The 19,020-nt window shown below is 37.6% G+C and overlaps 2 protein-coding genes across 3 annotated transcripts; both read right to left on the reverse strand.

Moving 5' to 3' along the window:
- Positions 1 to 1,857: 1,857 nt before the first annotated feature.
- LOC103707431 (F-box/FBD/LRR-repeat protein At1g13570-like) lies at positions 1,858 to 6,236 on the reverse strand. Of its 2 annotated transcripts, XM_008791912.6 has the most exons (4): positions 6,115 to 6,236; positions 3,883 to 4,734; positions 3,649 to 3,804; positions 1,858 to 3,552 (listed from the first exon to the last, which is right to left on the reverse strand). In XM_008791912.6, the coding sequence occupies exons 2-4, from the start codon at positions 4,711 to 4,713 to the stop codon at positions 3,277 to 3,279; spliced, it is 1,263 nt and encodes a 420-aa protein (XP_008790134.3). In that variant the 5' UTR covers positions 4,714 to 4,734; positions 6,115 to 6,236; the 3' UTR covers positions 1,858 to 3,276. The 2 variants fall into 2 exon arrangements, with proteins under 2 accessions (XP_008790134.3, XP_088572745.2); XM_088716619.2 differs by having other exon boundaries at positions 3,883 to 6,207.
- A 3,101-nt stretch (positions 6,237 to 9,337) lies between these two features.
- On the reverse strand, positions 9,338 to 18,154 carry SCPL29 (serine carboxypeptidase-like 29). The gene is made up of 10 exons (XM_008791910.6): positions 17,469 to 18,154; positions 16,918 to 17,025; positions 16,379 to 16,474; positions 16,176 to 16,268; positions 15,987 to 16,072; positions 15,644 to 15,910; positions 15,365 to 15,498; positions 14,394 to 14,489; positions 13,819 to 13,924; positions 9,338 to 9,652 (listed from the first exon to the last, which is right to left on the reverse strand). Exons 1-10 carry the CDS (start codon positions 17,740 to 17,742, stop codon positions 9,491 to 9,493), a joined length of 1,422 nt encoding a protein of 473 aa, XP_008790132.4. The 5' UTR covers positions 17,743 to 18,154; the 3' UTR covers positions 9,338 to 9,490.
- Positions 18,155 to 19,020: the final 866 nt, after the last annotated feature.

Raw genomic sequence — 19,020 nt, forward strand, 5'->3', positions numbered from 1 at the left:
CAGCTGATTGGGTGACATCCTTCGTCGCTCAGCACTCCGATGGTTTGGTTTGGGATAATATGGACTCTTCTCCCCTCCCCCTTCGCCTTCTTCTCTTTTTGATTTTGTTAGATGTACTCACACTAGAATGGTGTGATGTTTTCCGTGTTATTAAAAACAAAAGAAAAGCAAAACCAAAGATCAAATATATTGAATCAGATAAGTAAATTGCATTTTAATTGCTATTCATTATTTTCCAAGTAAAATAAAATGTGAGATGCTTTAATCAATTAAACTATTAGAAAATATAAAAGAAATCCTAAATGATTTTATTCTTCAAACTAAATGATAATCATCATCATTCTTTAACAAATAATAAATGGAAGAAATTCTTTTTACAAACAATTTATTTTAAACTTTGAATGATAGTTGTTCACAATAAGTCTATATTTGCATGCACATTTTTACAAGGAAAATGAAGGATTTTGTTTCATTCATTAAGTTTATTTAAACTCATAAAAATAAAAAGACTTTTGAATAAAAAACCTAACTATGAGTCAATTCATAAGTGTAAGGTATATTAATATCAATGTCCATCGTCACATCCTTCAATTCCATTTATTCCATGGTTTATGGCTTCATGTATAATATCTTTTGACAATCTTCATATAGGAACCTGGATTCCAGTATCCCCTCCATCTTACGAGCAACAAATGTCAAGACAGATTGTTCAAGTGGAAGCCTTACCTATGAAAGTCTTTGGCATGAATTACTCATGAAGATGGTCATAACAGTGCACCCAAAAATTGTACCCCAAAAAATAAAAGATGGCGAAAATGGTGCCCAAGTATTTTCTTTTGGAGAAAACATTTCTTTATTGGGTGGGGCAGGTATTGATAGATGCTTGGTGATTGATATCTCAGTGCGTCTCCTTTCCTTTTTTTTTGGGATAGCTTTGATTTTGATGCAAACTATCTTTTTAAACGTGTTTAGTGTTAACTTCTATAGGACCGTACCAAATAAACTAATAAAAAAATACTACTTCATTTTGGTTATATTCACCATGACAAGAATTTTTTTTGGCTTGATTTTAAGATGTTATGATGCTAAAAATGAGACAGAGTTGTAGGTTAAAGATCCATAATATCCTAGGTTTTTAGAAGTAATCTTAATAATGTAGAATAGATTACAATAAGATTTCTTAACATGGTTTTGTGTATATGTGAAAGGTGTCATGTATCTTCCCAAATCAGTGTGTGCCATTAATTAGCATAATGTGTACTATATTTTATATTTCATTGAACTATGACCAGTACCAGCAAGTCAACTAAACATTGCTCCCAACTCTAGCTAAGGTTCTGTCTTAGTTCCGATCCATCTAATGTCAAAAGACTTAAGTATGAAGAGAAGTTTATATGTCAAACTAAAGATTGAGAAAGAAGGGGTGAAACCATGGTCTACCGTACCGGCCTGAAACTGGTACGTACCGGTCCGGCCTGGGATCGGTACCGGATCAGCGTGGAATCCGGTACCGGTAGCTTATCGTTGGAGGACCGGTACGGGATGCCACCAGTACGCCTACCGATACCGGTACGGCGGACCTTGGGTGAAACAATATCTGTCATTTCACTTAGAAAGCTTCTAGTTCGAAAATATAGACTAGGTCGGTCATAAAACCATCAAAATATTACAAGAAGAAATTTCACTTTAACATCCAAAAATGAAAGAAGTTCATAAGTAAATATCAGATATAGCTACTATAGGGAGAGAGAAATGGAAGTAGCCTAAGAGTTACGCCACTGATGAGAACAAGTATAAAGAAAGAAAAACTAACAATTTGGTTGCTACTGAAAAATGCTAACCCATACTTGAAACCCATTTGTTTTTTTTTTTGAGATGAAGAGGGGGTTTCCCCCATATAAGTACCTGGCCTGATCTTAAGATTCAAAACCAGGATTTTCACCTGGGATATTCCTGGAAGTGGGGTGAAGTCTTGTAAGATGACACCCCTCAAGACTTGAGCCCCCGACCCCTGCTTATAAGCAGAGGGGCATGACTACCGAGATTTACTCAGGTCATTGGAATCTTTCTAGTTGATATGTGACTACTGCATGGTTATTTACTTTTCTTATAAGTAGGGTTTATCTGCAGCCATAGGCTTACCTTACTAAACAGAGGCAACAATACAGTGATGGACCCACTTTTTTTTGGTACATGTGATAGACCCACCTTTTGTGTGTTCCTACAACACCATAAAGTGCATGGAGTAACCTAAAAGTTCCGAAAGAGCAATTTATCTGAAAAAAATAATGTAAGATTACAGATATCTTTAAAAATTTTATTCAGGCGAGGTAACGACAACAACATGTTAGCTAAGATATCATAATAGCATCATTAATTCATAAACCACAGTTGTCCTTTTGAAAAATAGTTGTGAAAAATTCATGAACAAGAATAAACCAAGAAATATTGGATAGTTCTTAGCTCATTGGATTGCCAGGAATAAAACAGAGAATCATTCAACCAACAAGTAAATCATAAATTAAAAAGAAATGACATTCCACTTTATATGAGCTTTCTTCGTGATGAAGTCCGAATATAAGAAATGACTAGTTCACGTGATAGGCTTGTCAGGGAAAAGAAAAAAAATCAAGAAACAGTAGAAGAGGATGGAGTTTAATTCCCAAATGCACAATACCGCAAAAAATATCTGAGATCTATCTACTCAAGCCCATTATCTTCAACTTTGATATCAGAAACAATAAATACACCTTAGATGTTTCTATCTACACATGGAAAGTGATCAAAAGGATACATTGTACGTAGTCTTTCTCTGCATGAAAAAGGAACTCAAACATTCTCCTCATACATGATTAGTTAACCAAGATAAATTGTTGCTATCTGATGAGTGCTGACCAATTTAAAGATTGCATGGTGAAGAGCATTGTTTTAAAACCCAAACCAGACAGATGATTGAACTGGTTGAACCATCAAACAATCAGTACTGCAGCCCAGGCAGGCCAATAAAACCCCACTCCATTACAAAGTCTGCTCTGATGTATAAGAATCATGAGAACCACCAGTTGAACTGGCGATTCATTCGAACATGAACAGGTTAATGAGAACCATCTGATTTTCAAACAGTAATGAATACTTAAGACCCAATCAAAGAAACAAATATCCAAAGTGATAACTGAACAATAATCTTCATGTGAGGGTTATATCAATTCAGAAAAGATGGATGGTTTAATCATGTTTTCCGGTCCATAATTGAGCATCATTGAAGTGTAGCAACGTTCATACATATATGACTTCAACCTCCTTTGATGCTCTTGGAAACTGCAGCAACTTCCTGAGGACTTTTGACTCTTCCGGGCAATCATGACTTCTTAAAGTCATTTTTTTAAGCATTGGTGCAGTGTTGAGTACAAATTTCACAAATTCAAAGTGAGCTTCCAAGTCCGAAAAAGAATTGAGGCACACATTTCGAAGGTGCTTGAATGGAAATCTCTGGTGCATTTTCAATTTCCAAAATTTTCCAACAGGTACGACTGGAGTTTCTTCGAATGCTGGCTGCATATGCCGACAAAGTTCTGATTAGGGAAAAAAATGTACAGCATAATTATTTGGGCATATGTAAGTTAGCTGCAAGACTAGCTTTTAACATACCCATAACTCAAGTTCTTCTAAGTTAGGGGCATTATGGAACAAGCAAAGCGCCGTCATTGTCTCTTCTAGAACTCCAAGATTTATGTCCAGTGTGAGTTTCCTTAAACAATTGAATGTCGTGGGGAGCTTTTCTGGCAAAGATCCAACAGCCAAATACTGGGAAAAAAGTGACAAGCATAAGTAGACTATCAACCTAAGAACTTATATTGAGACCATAGCTACTAATTAGCTTACCACTAAGAAGTATTCACGTATCTCAAGCTTTTCAATCGCAGGTATAGAACCAAGAGCCTGGATCAGATTGCTTTTGGTTCCACCTGCTACATCATATTGGTGAGCTTCTCCATCTAGTACAATATTTGCAACAACTAAATTTGGAGTTCCTAGATGGAGATCTTCAAAGAAACCAATAATCATTAGTACTTGGAGTTTTGGCGCATGAATCTTGAGATGAGTACACCCGTTGAAGTTTGTTAGCGACAAATTCTCCAAAACTGGGCAGCTTGAAACCAAGTTCTCTAATCCCTTGTCAGTGAGTGTAGTTCGGCTGAGTTTCAGAGTACTTAGCAAGCTAAAACCTTTGAACATTTGCGGGAGTTCAATTATACAATGAGACAGCTCCACATGTTTCAATTCTTGGCAAAAGAATAAAGTAGAAGGAACCTTGTACCTCTCCTCATAGCCTAACTCGAGGACAAGCTCTTGAATACCATTTCTTGATAAGACAACTATCCATGGATCAATAGCCACATGGGAACATCGATTACTCGAAAGATGAAACTTCAGTATTGGGCCATTATGGAGTAAGAGAACTCGATCAACAAACAAGAGAAACTTGGCATCCAAATTATTAGATGGAATAGAGTCATCAATAAACATCAATGCTGGCATTGAGGCCCATGCATGCCTCCACGTCCTTGATAAGGAGCTTGTCCGAATGGCATCCCTTAATGGTAAACGCACGAGAATTTTGTCTAGAATATCTTTTGGCAGAATGCTGATCATATCAAGATTTAAAGCAGGACAAACCCTCCTTTCAGATTTTGATTTCTTCATATTTATCATATATTTCCTTAGTTCTATGATCTGCCGACAAAACATTAAACAGATGTCTAAATATGTCAGATTAAGCATGAGATAGATTACAATGCACGTCAAATATGCGGTATCTGCTTTTATTGCTTCTTGTTTTTCCACATAAAATGATAAGGTTAACTGTTTCAAAATCACTTTCACTATTGAAAAATCATGGAAGAAACCTCGAATGATTTTATTCTTCGCACTAGTGCAGGCATATCGTGTATTAAACTTGTCTAACATTGACTTACTACTAAAAAAACTAATACTATTCAAATTTTCTAAAGACGAGTCATGGTTGTGGCTCCCATAGTATTATCTAAATTAGATTATATCACAATTCCACAACACAGTTTCTGCGTATCTGTGGAAGGTGTTGCTCATCTTCTTCCTAAGTCAGTGTGTGCTGAAGATTTTGTATTGCATTGCACCATAACCCTCGGTAGTAGGAATCTTCCACTCGGAGTGGCGCATCTACTTCAGAATCTCCTCAAAAACCCATCCCACATCCGCATCCTGGATGCTTCTTTTTTGTTTCCTTCTTCATTCTATGATATCCGGTTCCACATACCCATGCACCCGTACTCATACCTGCTTCTGGTAACTCCACTGTGACCACTAGTGGAAAGTTATTTTGAAACTTGCTGACCTAGCTAAAGTCTTGTTTTGGTTTACCTCCAATATCAAAAGGATAAAATGCAAGGACAAGTATATGTGTTAGAATGAATATTGAGAAAACAAACTCTGATTGTTTCTTCCCTTTAAAGCATGGACTAGGTCAGTCAAAAAAACACTCAGATAATAAACAAAAGACTTCTAATTTGTAGTGTCAAATATGAAAAACAGTTCACAACTTGTCATCTGAACATAGTTATCAGGGTGAGAATTGGAAGTACTCCAGTCGTCATACCACCAATCAAAAATAACTACAAAGAACGGGAAAATGCTAGAGAATAGTTAAATGTGAGAAAACAGCAATGTTCTCTGCACAGAGCACAAGGTCCAGAGTCATCAATGACATAAATTTCTCTCCGGGTATCATGGATCTTAGGGTTCTTGAAATTAAAAGAAAAAAAAAATCTTTGGAAAAATATGCCTTCCAAAACCAGGAAAACAAGAACACAGAAAGTTCACAATTTGTGGGGGGAAGGGAAGGGGAAAAATCGGAAGCACCGGAAAAAAGGGGCATCTTTACGCTAGGGTTTTAGGAGGAAAGGCGCTAATTTGATCTAGGGTTTAGGTTGGCGTTCACTGATGTGAAAAAAAAATGCTCGGAATTCGGTAATGCACTACCACTCGCTACAAGATAGCAAACGCAATCAGAATTTTGTATCGATAAAGAAAATATCAATAGACACGGAGCAATAGATGAGACGAGTTACAACTTACAATAATGTTCTCCTACTCTTCTTCCGAAGGGTAGCAACGTAAGGGGGATTGGGCTTCCCTCGCGCTTAGGTTAATTAGAGGAGAAAAGAGGAGGGATCGGCCTTTATATGGGAAAATCTTATCAATTATCCACGTGCCTGAAACCATCAGATGTAGACACGTGTGGGTGGAAAATCAAATCTTAAAAGTTTCTGCACTGTAAAAACGCTATATCGACATGAAAGGCAGTAACCTCTTAATTAGTCTATCAATAATTTTCCATACTGAAAATTTAGAAAGTCTGGTAAAATATGATTATTTGTTCTTGCTCAAGAATTCGATCAAATTACAGGAATTGTAGATGTTGGGGTTGAAATTTGGCTTGAGGGTGACCACGCCGGAGAAAGGGAGCCATCTCCTGTGCTCCGGAGTATATGCACAGAGCCTTAGTCGGAGATTCCGGCAAAGACCCTTCGATGACTAAGATTAGTTGGGCCTTTTGAGAGGTTTCTGTATCTTGGATAGCCTCTTATGGCTTAAAAATGTTTGTAATCGCTTACCGAAGGCCTTTTTCTACCTCCTTTCTATAGGGTGAGAGCCGGAGACGGCATGAATCACAGAGATCAATCCTGCAGGTGGAGGATTCGAGAGATATCTTTTCAGATTTATTTTGAGGATCCGCGGGATCTTCGATGAGGATTCAGGGTATGGCTTTTGGCAGATGTGGCAGGGAATGGCTCTTGGCAGCAAGCATGGTTGGAGCAGCAAGGCATGGTCCTTGGTTGGCACGTCATGGCGTGGCCAGCAAGTAACGGTTCGTAGAAAGGGACTGGCGAGGTTGGAATATTCGGCCACAGGTACGGGTGTGGGCGCACGGTAGGTGTGGATGTGGGCGAGGTCGGGCAGGCTTGGAGGCCGCGGCATGTACTTGGCAAGGTCGGCTTGGCCTTCGGTGGGGGCTGAGGTCGGCCTGGCCTCTGGTCGAGGTCGGCTCGGCCTTCGAGGGGTTCGACGTTGGCCTAGCCTCTGGTCGAGGTTGGCTCGGCCTTCGAGGGGTTCGAGGTTAGCCTGGCTCTCAACAGGACCGAGGTGTGGCCTGCTTGGCTCTAAGGTTTGCTCGATAGGAATTGGGTGGTTCCACGCTAGAGCAGGACGATTCATTTTGCCTCTCATTATTTGCCCCTCCGACTTTCAAGTTCGAATCATTCTTTGACTCGAGCGAAGGAAGTAACTGAGTTGTCGATCATCCTGTTTTCTTTTTCTTTTTTGTCATACTTGTAAAGTCGGCCACTTAGGCCTTTTTGTAGTCGACCATTTTTGCATTCAATCCGACCTCAAGGTCGGCACCTTTTGTACTCGGTCTTTGGCCTTGTAGCTTTAACTTGGCGATTTGTAGTGGAATTTTAGTTCTTTAGTTAGTTTTGAATTTGTAGCTTAGTAATTTTCTAAATATTGTGATTTATGAGTTGAGTATTTATGTTTAAATATAGATGCTCTGAACCGATGCTGATTTTGTTATTTGAATAAGCTGTTGAATTTGGATTGCTAAATTTTGTTTGATATGGGATATGGAAGCTAAATAAAATATTTAGCTTCGTGTTATCATAAGTTGTACCATTCGGTAGCATTGCCTTGTTATGTTTTCAATTTGGGGTGCGATGAGTCTAAAAGCTCACAATTCAGCTGATCAACTAGCCACTGCTAACTTAGAGCAACCGAGAGGTTTCACTTCAACCATGTTCAGCACTTGTTTAATTGTACTTCTAGCTGCATGCTTGGACTACAAACTGAAATATTAGTGCGATGCTGCCACTCGGTTGTACTAGGCTTTGTAGTGTCTAAGAGAGTTTTGCATCTATTAGAAGTTCGTGAAAGTGGGAGGTTATTTCTGCAGCATTGGAAGTGATATTGTTATCACAGGATTGGAATGCCCTTGGACATATACGCCCAAGATCACAAACGCACTAGCCTCAGGTCCTATTTCCTCCCCAATGTTAATTAAATATATATGGAACAAAAGAGAGTACTTGTGAGAAAATAACTGCTGTGTGCCTCAAGGTCTTTAGCTAGAGATTGTAACGAAGGAATTACGCGTCAGACTCTTCAAAGATGGATTTTCCTTGAGGAAGTATGGGTTTGTCAGTGAGAGATGAGACTTCCCGGCCACTGTTTTCTCTGAGTCAGTTTGTGTGCCTTAAACACGGTTATAGAAGTCCCTGTAATGGTGCTGAAGGTCACACGTCCCAGAGGGGCTCTCTTGGGAGTTCGGTTGATAGTTAAACAAAAGCTAATGATATGTCCCTTTATGATGGTTTTGTGTTGGAAATTAAGAGAAGCAAATGAACACAATTAAAAGATAAGCTTGGTTCTGTTTGTTTTTCATGTTTTTACTGCAATCTTACTGTGGTGGGTCAATTACGAGAGCCAACATTGCTGCTTCATAACATGGGTTGGAGTTATAAAAGTACTTTAGACAGACAAGGTATATGATATAGGTGCTTGTGAAAAGCTCTGAAGCTAAGGAAGAGGCAGCAATAACATAGATTTGATGAATGTATAACAAATAGTTGGCATTAGGGTAGGTTAATCTATATATCAAACATTACCAACTTTCAAATTGGTCATTGTGGCCGCATCTCAAAAAGTTATAAAAGCTAACGAGGAAGATGCAAGCATTCCACTTAATTTATTTTTTATCACAAAATACGAGCAATGTTTAGAACCATGATTCTCATATCACAAAAGGACTAACATGATCCTTTCAACCTTGTAAAGCAATCCATAACACCTGCCCCCTCAAGAGAATATTCTTCTAACAAGAAATAAATATAAAGGAGTTGTGGATCTTCAAGAATTGCCAAGGACATTTTGCTAATTCATACATGTAAATGTTTCCTTTCCTAACATGGCTGCTTAGTTCTTTTTAGGGGCAAGAAATATGTCGGCATCGGCGAATCAAGTTGTGCAATGTATTGCTTCCATTCTACACACATTCCTCTTTTTTTTTTTTTGTTTGAGGTTATATACCACTAGGTTAGGTTTACATCTTTTAAGGGGGCAGGAAAAATACATTAAACAGGATAATGAGTTTATTTATCTTCTCACGTGCATTGCACGTGTTCAACACTAATAATCATTTAGGAGCAAATCGGTATATCTTTACATTACCAGTAACCTTGTTTTGGATTGGAAGTGATATATTGTGCTTGTGGACAACTAGCAAGCAGTGCAAGAAAACAGCATGGAACCTGCAATTTCCTGTGATATATAGATAATTAAAAATCAATAGCGATGCTAAATTGAATGACAATATACCACATAATTCTGCTGCTTTCATTGAACTGGATATATGAGTTCAAGCATCTCTCTCCATGAGCAACCAATCAATGAAATGATCTTAAGAGTCGTCAAACTCGGATAATGTAGGCATTGGGCTTCCTGACAAGAACGACTTGAAAAGAACAAGAGCTTGTTTAGGACGATGCAGGGGAACCTCATGACCAGCTCCCCTCACAGTCACAAACGTAAGTCCTTTATACACTTGGGTCCATCCACCAACCTGCTTTCAAGATAATACATTTTTTGGTCTGATATATATAACGATGCAGACTAATATGGATAGAAAAAGACAGAACTTGACCGAAATAATGCTGGCAGCATATGAAACATTAAACGGACTGAAGCCTTCAAACAAGAATAGGGAACTTTTTGTTTGAAAATAAGCATAAGATGCACCATTATATCAACCAAATCATGTTTTCCAAAAAGCGCTTTTGTATATTTCTATATAAGAAACAACATGTGTACTTTAGTTTCTATAACATGTATGTATGTATGTACGCATGTATTTACAAATGTATGTATACATAGAGAGAGATATGTAGGTATATATGTATGTATATACATAGATGCAGAGAGAGAGAGAGAGAGAGGAATTTCTGCCTCTACACATGCATGTAAAATAAATTTATAACAATAAAAAAGCATATTGGCAAGAAATACGAATCTAAAAATGCATAACTATACTAGCAAGTGTCTGCATGGTTGATGCGGAGGCATGTCTACGGCATCTGCAATGCTGGTATAGATGGTGGCAAGAGAGCAACTGAAGGGGATTTGTAAATGGAGCAAGACTAGCTGGACACGAATAATGCAGCTTACAAAACACCACTCTTCAAGTCAGAATGATGTTGCAGGATGAAGAGGCACTCCAGCAATATTACGTTGAATGCATGAAAGACGATTATGGCCATAGGAAATTTTATTCATGTACAGCTTGAAGAATTCATATGGAACGTACTAAAGAATTTGTTATGCATTATACACTTATCAAGTTCTTTAATTGCAGATTTTAGCGACCAAAAAGAGTTGCAATTTTCCAACAAAGAGCTAGGCCCACCATTATGATGTTAAAAGTGATCTTTCATTGTTTCCAAAACTTGGTTAGCATTGCAGGTAAAGATTCTGCAAAATGTAATAAATTATGTGTCCTAGGGCTAATTTTGGAGTTTGGGAGGCACATGTACTTTGACGACAAAACTTTCGATAACACATGATGCAGAACCATTAGTCTTTTTAAGCATTCAGAAGATATCGTGCTACAATCTTACTGGTGTCCGCCCCATATTCTGGACACCTATATCCTTTAGCTGCAAGTTGCAAATGAATGAGCTCATACACATACTTGCATTAAGATTTAAAGGCATTCAGGAACCATATTAGATGTTGTAGCTCCTACTAAAATAAATGACAGATCAGTCTGATAAGGCTCAATTGACCAGATATCAAGCTATATTAATAACCTTTGACATTGTTAGTTGACACTTTTTTTTTTATTCACTGGTGTCAGCCATTAGGGGCTTGTTATCCAAGTCTCCTTTTTCTGTAAGCAAACTTGAATTATATAATGCTAAATATGTGGCACCATATTCCAAAACTTTTTGGTGGCTTTAACAGACACTCAAAGAATATTAATGTATCCAACTACTGTTATGATTAAATCTTTGGTATTTTAAATTACTGTAACTATACTAACATTTGAAAAGAAAACACTCATTAAAGTCTGGGAAGCAATTGCATAGTGCTGCCTTAGTTCTTTTTTTAACAACCAAACTAGTCAACCTGATTTGTAAGTTGTGGACTTCAGTGATAGGTAAAGCAACCAAAAACAGCCTAAATAATAGACAGCTTCATTAGTATAAAATGTTAGAGCTTTCATATTATAATGAAATCTTGCTATCCTTTCAATTATGACAGTTTTTCTTTTTCAAGAAAAGGTACAAAAGCTTGAGATATACAGGTTTTATTCTAACAGTTTCACAGAGACTTGACTATTTTTGCTTGAAACAGAATGACATTAGTTGGCTCTTGTCCAATGCCTGTTTTAATCACCAATGTCTCAGTTTGGTAGGCATAAAACTGAAAAAGGTTGAAATTTCCTGTCCCAAACAAAATCTCAAACCAATGGAGGAAAATCAGATACATGAGGCAAGGCATGAACATCAAGGCATCAGGGATAAGTCTCAAGGTTCCTTTGTATGCTGAGAGGGGAAAAATCATGATAAAAATGGCAAGGTTGTGAGCATATGGTGAGAATCTGACATGGCATACTCGAGGTAAGTGAAAAACTGGAGGCAAATAGATCATAAATTGGTTTGCAGTTCTCCAAAATCATCATAATTGAATATCTATTTATAACTAAAATGGTATAGTCATAAATTCCATAACATCTAACCACAACTGAATCCGCACAAAACATTAAAACAAGAATTCGCAAAAGGGCCAAACCTTCTAACTTTGTTAATGCAAAAAAAATAAAATTTAATATATATAACTCTTGCTAAAGGCATAAGTAAGGTACAAATCATGTGCTTTGCCATCGTCACATGAACCTCTTATTTCTTTACATATGCCTCAGTTCATCTGATCATCTCCCATAAGAACCAAGGTGTTCTCTAAGAACATGGTTTTAAGGTGTGAAGCAAGAAGAGCCTAAGATAAATGTTTGACTATATATCAAACAAAATATATCCAAAGATGATGATTTAACGAGAATATCTAGTATTACCATGTGATCCCATAATCTTACATCATATTTTATAGCTTTTAGGCTATTGTTGTCAAAAGGTTATGTGAAATGCTAGTCAACTATGAAGACAAACCATGAAAAACTAGGATGAGATACAGCTAGGATACGTTGATAAATTTATTTATTTATTTATATGTAAAAAGTATATGTACTTCATATACATAGACACTACAAAATTATAGACTGCAAAATTAACAATTCATCATTAAAAGGTTAATATTAAAAAAGAAAGCAAACACCCATGAAGTATCCAGAATTTACTTTTATTTTTGAAAAATAGGATACCTTACAGAAGTATCAGACTTGTCACCGTTAAGTATTCGACAAGTATCGGAATCCATGACATGTGATTCGAAGTATTAGTTCTTTCTAACTGACCAACATTCCCTGGCACCAAGTTCAATAGGATCTTTTGCTAGTATCCAACTTTACAGCAAACTTTGATTCAAGATGGACTCAGAATAGTTTATTTTTGAACTTCTAATCAAGTAATGACTGGACTTAGTGCTATAAGACTCGAGTAGACCAATTTAAATGTCTACATACTACTGCATATGCACCCACATATGCATATGCAATCCCTTAATTGCATCTCATTACCTATATGCAGTCACGGCGGATATGGACCAAAAAGGCGGTCACTTAGCATTAAATGGTCGCATACCTAGCCTACTTAGTATCGTATGGCTACAGTAAGTGAGCCCGCTTAGCATTCTGGAGCTATATATACGACCCACTCTTATATGGGCTCATATAGGTGAAGTGGGTTCAAGCTGATGGTTAGATTTGATATGGGTTTCAAGGGGGTTTAAAATGGACTTAAAGATTAACAGTACTAAGTTGTATTGTACTTGATATATTATTTAGTTTATATACTAAAGTAACTACATGTGCAACCGCATGTGAGGCTAGCATACCGTATCTGCACTATGCAGTCCCTTGACTGCTAGCATACTGCAGCCTCTTTTTACAAAACTGAGTAGACCCCACCCAAGCAGTTCATGATGTTTGACTTGGTAGATAAAATCTAGAACCCAGAACAGACTCGAACTTGAGGGGAGGGAAAGGAGGATGGAGAGAAAGAAAGGAGGGGGGGGGGGGATAGAGAGAGACAGAACCGAAAACTGTTGATTATAAGGTCATGCCTAGGCCCAAATTCTTTATCACATAATAGATTATCCTACATCACACAGGATAACAAGGCCAAGCTTCCAGCACCATTCGTGTTTCCTCAAAGTTACCATGACCTTTTGGGATTTTTAGTGTGATGATAACCAAATGATCTAAGAGGCATAACATTAATATGTATGTCTATCCTTGTTGAACAGAATATCCTACGCCATGTAGAATAGCAAGACCAAGCTTCTAGCACCATTTGTGTTTCCTGAGTCACCATGACCTTTGGGTATCTTTAATGTAATGATAACTAAATGAACCTTTTGGTATCTTTAATCTAATGATAACTAAATGAAACAAAAGTCATAACACTTATATAATCTTGGATATACATATACATGCATGCTTGCAGACATGCATGCATGTGTGTACATAAAAGTCAATTCAAAGGTAAAATCGATCAGAAAAAAAAATGATACTAATTTGAGGCATAACACCCAATCTTTTCAGTAATGATTTACCTGGGCATCATCATACCAAGCATGCCACGGAGTTACAGTAGGAAGCTTGAGAGAATCAACACTATACCGTGTGGATGCAACTGGAATCACAGCATCCGTGTCTCCACTAAACAAATCAAAGGAGTGATTGCAGTAATTAGCACATAAGTTAAAAATTGCTCAAAAGGAATGTACCACTAAGTACTTTGGTTGGCTTTGCAACCAAAGGGCTCAATTTGAATATTTATAAATAATGAAGCAACCAACTATGAAGGTCCTACATAATTCAATTAAGAAACAAAACTGCATACCACTCCGTCCAAGTATTTGTGATACATAAGAATGAAATATCACTAGACATAATATAAATCTTACAAATAACAAATCTTTAGTAGACTCTAGGCTATTCATGGTATTAATATGCTACCGAAACTTAGGAATGAAAAGAATTACAAATCTTGGCTACATGAAATTATAGATAAGAATGTCCTTATGTATGAAGTCCAGGACATGTTTGATCACCTAAAACCTAGCTGTAGCTAGTAAGAACATGCCTATTGTGATCTTCTCAACAAAAATCTCAATCTAAAAATCACCTGAACATCCAAATGCGAAGCCCATATTGTATAAGCTCATGGTAGATGTGTAGCACGGACCTAGGACAGTCTTTCCAATTTTCATTAACAATGTCACTGCAAAAAAGAGAACGAAGCTACCAAAGTTAAAAAAGATATACCTCTGCAAAGTGAAAAATGTGTTTAGATGAAAATATGGAGTGAAAAGTACTCATATACACAAAAAAAAAAACTCTCATTTTTTACTGCCATTAATCCACAAAATCTAATGCAAAGACACTATTCCTAAGTTGCACCTAGAACCAAGGTTCACTGTCTCAATACTGGATCCCGTATCGGTACCACACTAGCACAGTGTTGGAACAGTACGGTATGAAATTTTTTTGGCGTACCAAGTGTCGGTATGCCACCCATACCGGGTACCAGTACCAAACTGGTACGGTACGTCCCGTACTGTCTGGTTTGGGCCGGTACGGCATACCCTACCTAAAACTCTTGCTAGTATTGTCCTCCTAAAATTTTTTTGTGTGCACACATATTGCTCATAATGTATAATCTTAGATTGGTGATATTAGATAACCTAGTAGAAGAGTTGAAGTTTGTGTCTCTGCAAGAATAACTGGCATGAACAGTCAATAAGTGAGATGAAAATGACAGACTTGCTAGAAGGTTTGCACTTCACTATTTCCTTTTGTGACAGAAAATATGGCCATATGGTCAAGCAACGAACATGTATTGGTTGTATCTAACTCTAGATGCAGGATAAACAAAGGCCTGCTGTTGCATATTAAATTGCAAAAGCAGAAGTAGCCCAGAAGATGGAAAAAGCTTAAAGGCTTGTCATTAGTTGAAAAGATCATCAAAAGGAAAGGTATGACAATGATTAATTTTCACCATTGAATCAATTCAACTAGAAAAAGTGGTATGCAATTAATCTTTAATACACCATATGATGGTATATGAAATTTAAACAAGCCTACATGAATGTTTACCTGCAGGTTTCCCACTTAGATGGTGCTACCGCTGGATTAACATGAAGTGCCTTCTGAACCTCAGGCAAGTTAAAATAAACAGTAGAGTGTTTCTCAGTGCAGGGGTCATATTTTTCTCCCGCTCGACCAAATGACTGTCCATATAAAGTGTGTACTGTTAATAAGCTCATCAAGCTAATCCATGTAAAGCTATAACCAGAAAATGGAGAAATCAGATGGGATTTCTCTTCTTGTTGTCTCAAATCCATGGCTTGTGCCTTGAAGAATTCAAATACTTACATGCAATCTTTTTAGTAATTTATTCTTTGAGAAAGTGACACTTCCTGGGCAGGAAGGAGTGAAGATGCTATATGGATCGATGTTTCCCAGTTCATTGGAAGCTACATCAAGAATCTTTTCACATTCAGATGATGCATGCACAAAGGATTGGAAGTCACAGATAAAATTCAGCAGCTTGTATGTCTGATCTGAGATCAAACCAGCAGACCACATGAATTGGAAAACTCCATAATGATCATGGAAATCATCAGTCAAAGCATTTCCCACCTGCACTTGATTTCATAAGTTAGTACCATCTTTCCATAGAAAATCATAGAATAGAATATCCACTTTCAACCCATACCATGTATCCCTTTAGATTAATTGATTTTTCCCCCGTCAACTTTTGAGACCTTACAATTGCTTGAGCCAGCTGCGGAACATAATGTCCTAGAACAAGAGTCAGAGATCACTATAACTTTGGAAAGCAAAGGATCAAGGATCTATCATTGATGAGAAACAAAAATGAAGGAGTTTATGTAATTTGTCCAACCTGCATAGCTCTCTCCAGTTAGATAAAAATCTTGTCCCTTATATTGGGGAAATCGCTCGAACCACTTCTTTAAAAATACTAAGGAATCCTTTGCTGGAATCAAAAGATAAAATCAATCGAAGTGATGATATAAGATCTTAATCAGAAACCAGATAAACTGGATACATATGCATGAAAAAGAATAGAAGAAAGCATTAGCATACCAGTCCTTTCATCTCCATTGCTCAACACATCTTGGGAATTGTTTGAGTAGGAAAAACCGACACCCACAGGGGAATCAAGAAACAGGATATTGGCCGCTGCAAGGTATCTAGTGATTGTAAACATCATAAACTATTTTCTCACTCTCAAGTGTCCAGAGAGTATTCATTCCCAGAGCATGAGAGAATAAGTAAATCCTTTAAGGTAGAGCAAGAGCAGTTCTAACCGTGCAAGTGAATTCTTTACTTCACAGTCTAAAACAGGAGTATAAAACATTAAAGCAATGGAGTCAAAAGATTAATTAGTTTACATGATTCCTTGAAAAAAGAAAAGAAACTTCGCATCACTGAACAGGTGAATTGTTATCAAATAAACAAATTTAGAAAAAGTAGCTGAAATCATACCATCCTTGAATGGGTAATAAAATAAAATGAGTGAATGGCGAAATAAAACTTTGTCCCCTTAATGATGATCAGAATCCCTCCACAACATGCCCAAAAAAGAACTACATGAGAAGAAATATTAGACCCATTTTCCTTACCTTGATTCCAAGAATAAGGATTCAAATAAAGGCTCTTGCCATCTGCATTGACATGAAAAGGTCCCAGCTCCTCAGCCAGTCCATAAGCAATTGAAGAACACCCAGGCCCTACAGACCAGCTTCTTTTATCAAAAACACAATCTCTCCCCAAAGTGAGTAGTAAAACAAAGTTACGGTCAGTATCACTTGGTAAACTTCGCTCAACCGACTATAATTATTAAATTGAAATTTCCCTCCGATGCAATAGAACAAACAATAGGTACCCAAAATATATGGCAATCAACAATATCGTGAATGGAGCGGATCTCTCTCCTAAAAATCCAATCTTTCCTCAATACTTTCAAGAAAGCAGTAAAACCATGATGAAAAATTCAGTGTTTCCTCAACAACATCACGAGTAAAATGTAATCCGATTTGAAAGATCCGATCTTTAATTTTTTTTTCTTTTTCTAAAAAAAACCTTTTAAGATTTAAGGACCCTGAAACACGATTTCTCTACAAAATCCACCAAACAAGAGGACAGACAAGGGGGAACAAGAAAACGTTCAGACCTCCATTGAGCCAAAGAACAAGTGGCTTGGAAGCAGGGTCCTCGACGGCCTCGAAGAACCAATAGAAGAGAGCCCTCCCAGAGTCCTCGTTGACGGTCACATAGCCGGCGTAGTGAGCGAAGCTCACGTTAAAAGACTGCCCCGGTAAATGGAGCACCCTGTCCCTCTCTTGGCACTCGAACGGGGAGCCACCGTCGACGTCCGCCGAGAAGACGAAGAAAAGAAGGGCGACGAGAGGAGGAAGAAGAAAAGATGCAAAGCCCCTCCTCCCCATCCCTTCCAATGTCCTCGGGGCCGGAGATGGATCTGGCGTGATGACAATGGAGCAGGATTGTGGACTTCAAGAGCATGGATATATACGTTATATAGATCTCAAATGAATACTTCCAGTCGAATCAAAAATTAAAATATTTTAATAAAATAAGCACTCGCACCGTCAATCTACACCATACCATCTTATCAAGATATACTGTCATAAAAAATATAATTTAATTTGCCGCTTTATTAGTTTCTCCATAGACATGAATTGCTCGATATACACCCTCTAAGCACATGACGTAATATTCTAGAATAAAAATCAACAAAACCCAGCCAATCACGGTAGGTGGGGACTTAGGGTGTTTTGATTTTCTTTTTTTTAGTAGGGTTGGGGGTCTACATGGTAGGCGTGACGCCTCGCGCCTGGCCCGTTGCGTTTGTTAATTTGCTTTTACACAATATAGAGTGGGAATATTCGAAGCGGAAAGATATGGAGATTTTGACGAGCCAATCGCTGTTCCGTCTTGCACTCTTTTCAGTTTGATTAAGCGACCGTTGTCTCTTCCATGCCCAGAATAACTAAAGTTTTTATGATATCACGTTTCCAAAGAAAAATTCATTGCTTAATATATGATAAATATTAATGACGACAATATTAGCATGTACGGCTATTATTAAAATTTATTATGTAAAAAAATCCAAAAATCCAAAATATTTTATTTATTATAACATATTGCATCATTACATTATGTTATAAAAATAATTAAAAAAAAAATATCCCATGCATTATCCGAGATAGCTAGGTATTAATATTAATAACAGAAGTTTGTGTTGGTCTCATTAAACATCTGAAGTCTAAAATTCTGTCATGTAGGAAGAATTATAAAAAGAATAAGAAAGGTTTGTACCTCCCCCAAGCCCCAACCCGTGCAAACACGGATGCTTTGCACCCATCGTTCCGCACCCGGCCCGCAACCCAAACACACGCGGGCATGGACGTGCGCGCACAGCACCCACTCCCGCACCCTCCACCCCTAAAGTCAAATTAAAACACGTGTGCAGCCGACACCCACCTAACACCCTAAGCCAAATTAGAACACGCGTATCCACATGCACTCTTCACATCCCCACCCCTGACCCCTCCAAATTAAGCACATATCCACACAAAAAAAAAGAGGAGAGAGAGAGAGAGAGAGAGTGAATAACGTGGAACATCTTCAATCAGGCGAAATCCTTTGGATTTCGCTTTCATGTCCTTGTAATTTGTAATTACGTGCTATGCTTCCAATATATA

This window comes from Phoenix dactylifera, chromosome 2 (assembly GCF_051530095.1).
Source record: "Phoenix dactylifera cultivar Ajwa chromosome 2, Ajwa_hap1_PhDact_Kaust_v1.1, whole genome shotgun sequence".
Taxonomy (NCBI): domain Eukaryota; kingdom Viridiplantae; phylum Streptophyta; class Magnoliopsida; order Arecales; family Arecaceae; genus Phoenix; species Phoenix dactylifera.

What these genes read in the sequence shown, in the direction of transcription:
- LOC103707431 (XM_088716619.2), bottom strand. Translation starts at nt 4,968, where the DNA reads ATGTTAGACAAGTTTAATACACGATATGCCTGCACTAGTGCGAAGAAT. An exon ending in TACGTGAATACTTCTTAGTG is followed by an intron (nt 3,805 to 3,882) that starts GTAAGCTAATTA and finishes CTTTTTTCCCAG; the next exon opens with TATTTGGCTGTTGGATCTTT. An exon ending in TAGAAGAACTTGAGTTATGG is followed by an intron (nt 3,553 to 3,648) that starts GTATGTTAAAAG and finishes CGGCATATGCAG; the next exon opens with CCAGCATTCGAAGAAACTCC.
- SCPL29 (XM_008791910.6), bottom strand. Translation starts at nt 17,742, where the DNA reads ATGGGGAGGAGGGGCTTTGCATCTTTTCTTCTTCCTCCTCTCGTCGCC. An exon ending in TCCTTATTCTTGGAATCAAG is followed by an intron (nt 16,475 to 16,917) that starts GTAAGGAAAATG and finishes GATACCTTGCAG; the next exon opens with CGGCCAATATCCTGTTTCTT. An exon ending in AATTACTAAAAAGATTGCAT is followed by an intron (nt 15,499 to 15,643) that starts GTAAGTATTTGA and finishes TTATATGGACAG; the next exon opens with TCATTTGGTCGAGCGGGAGA.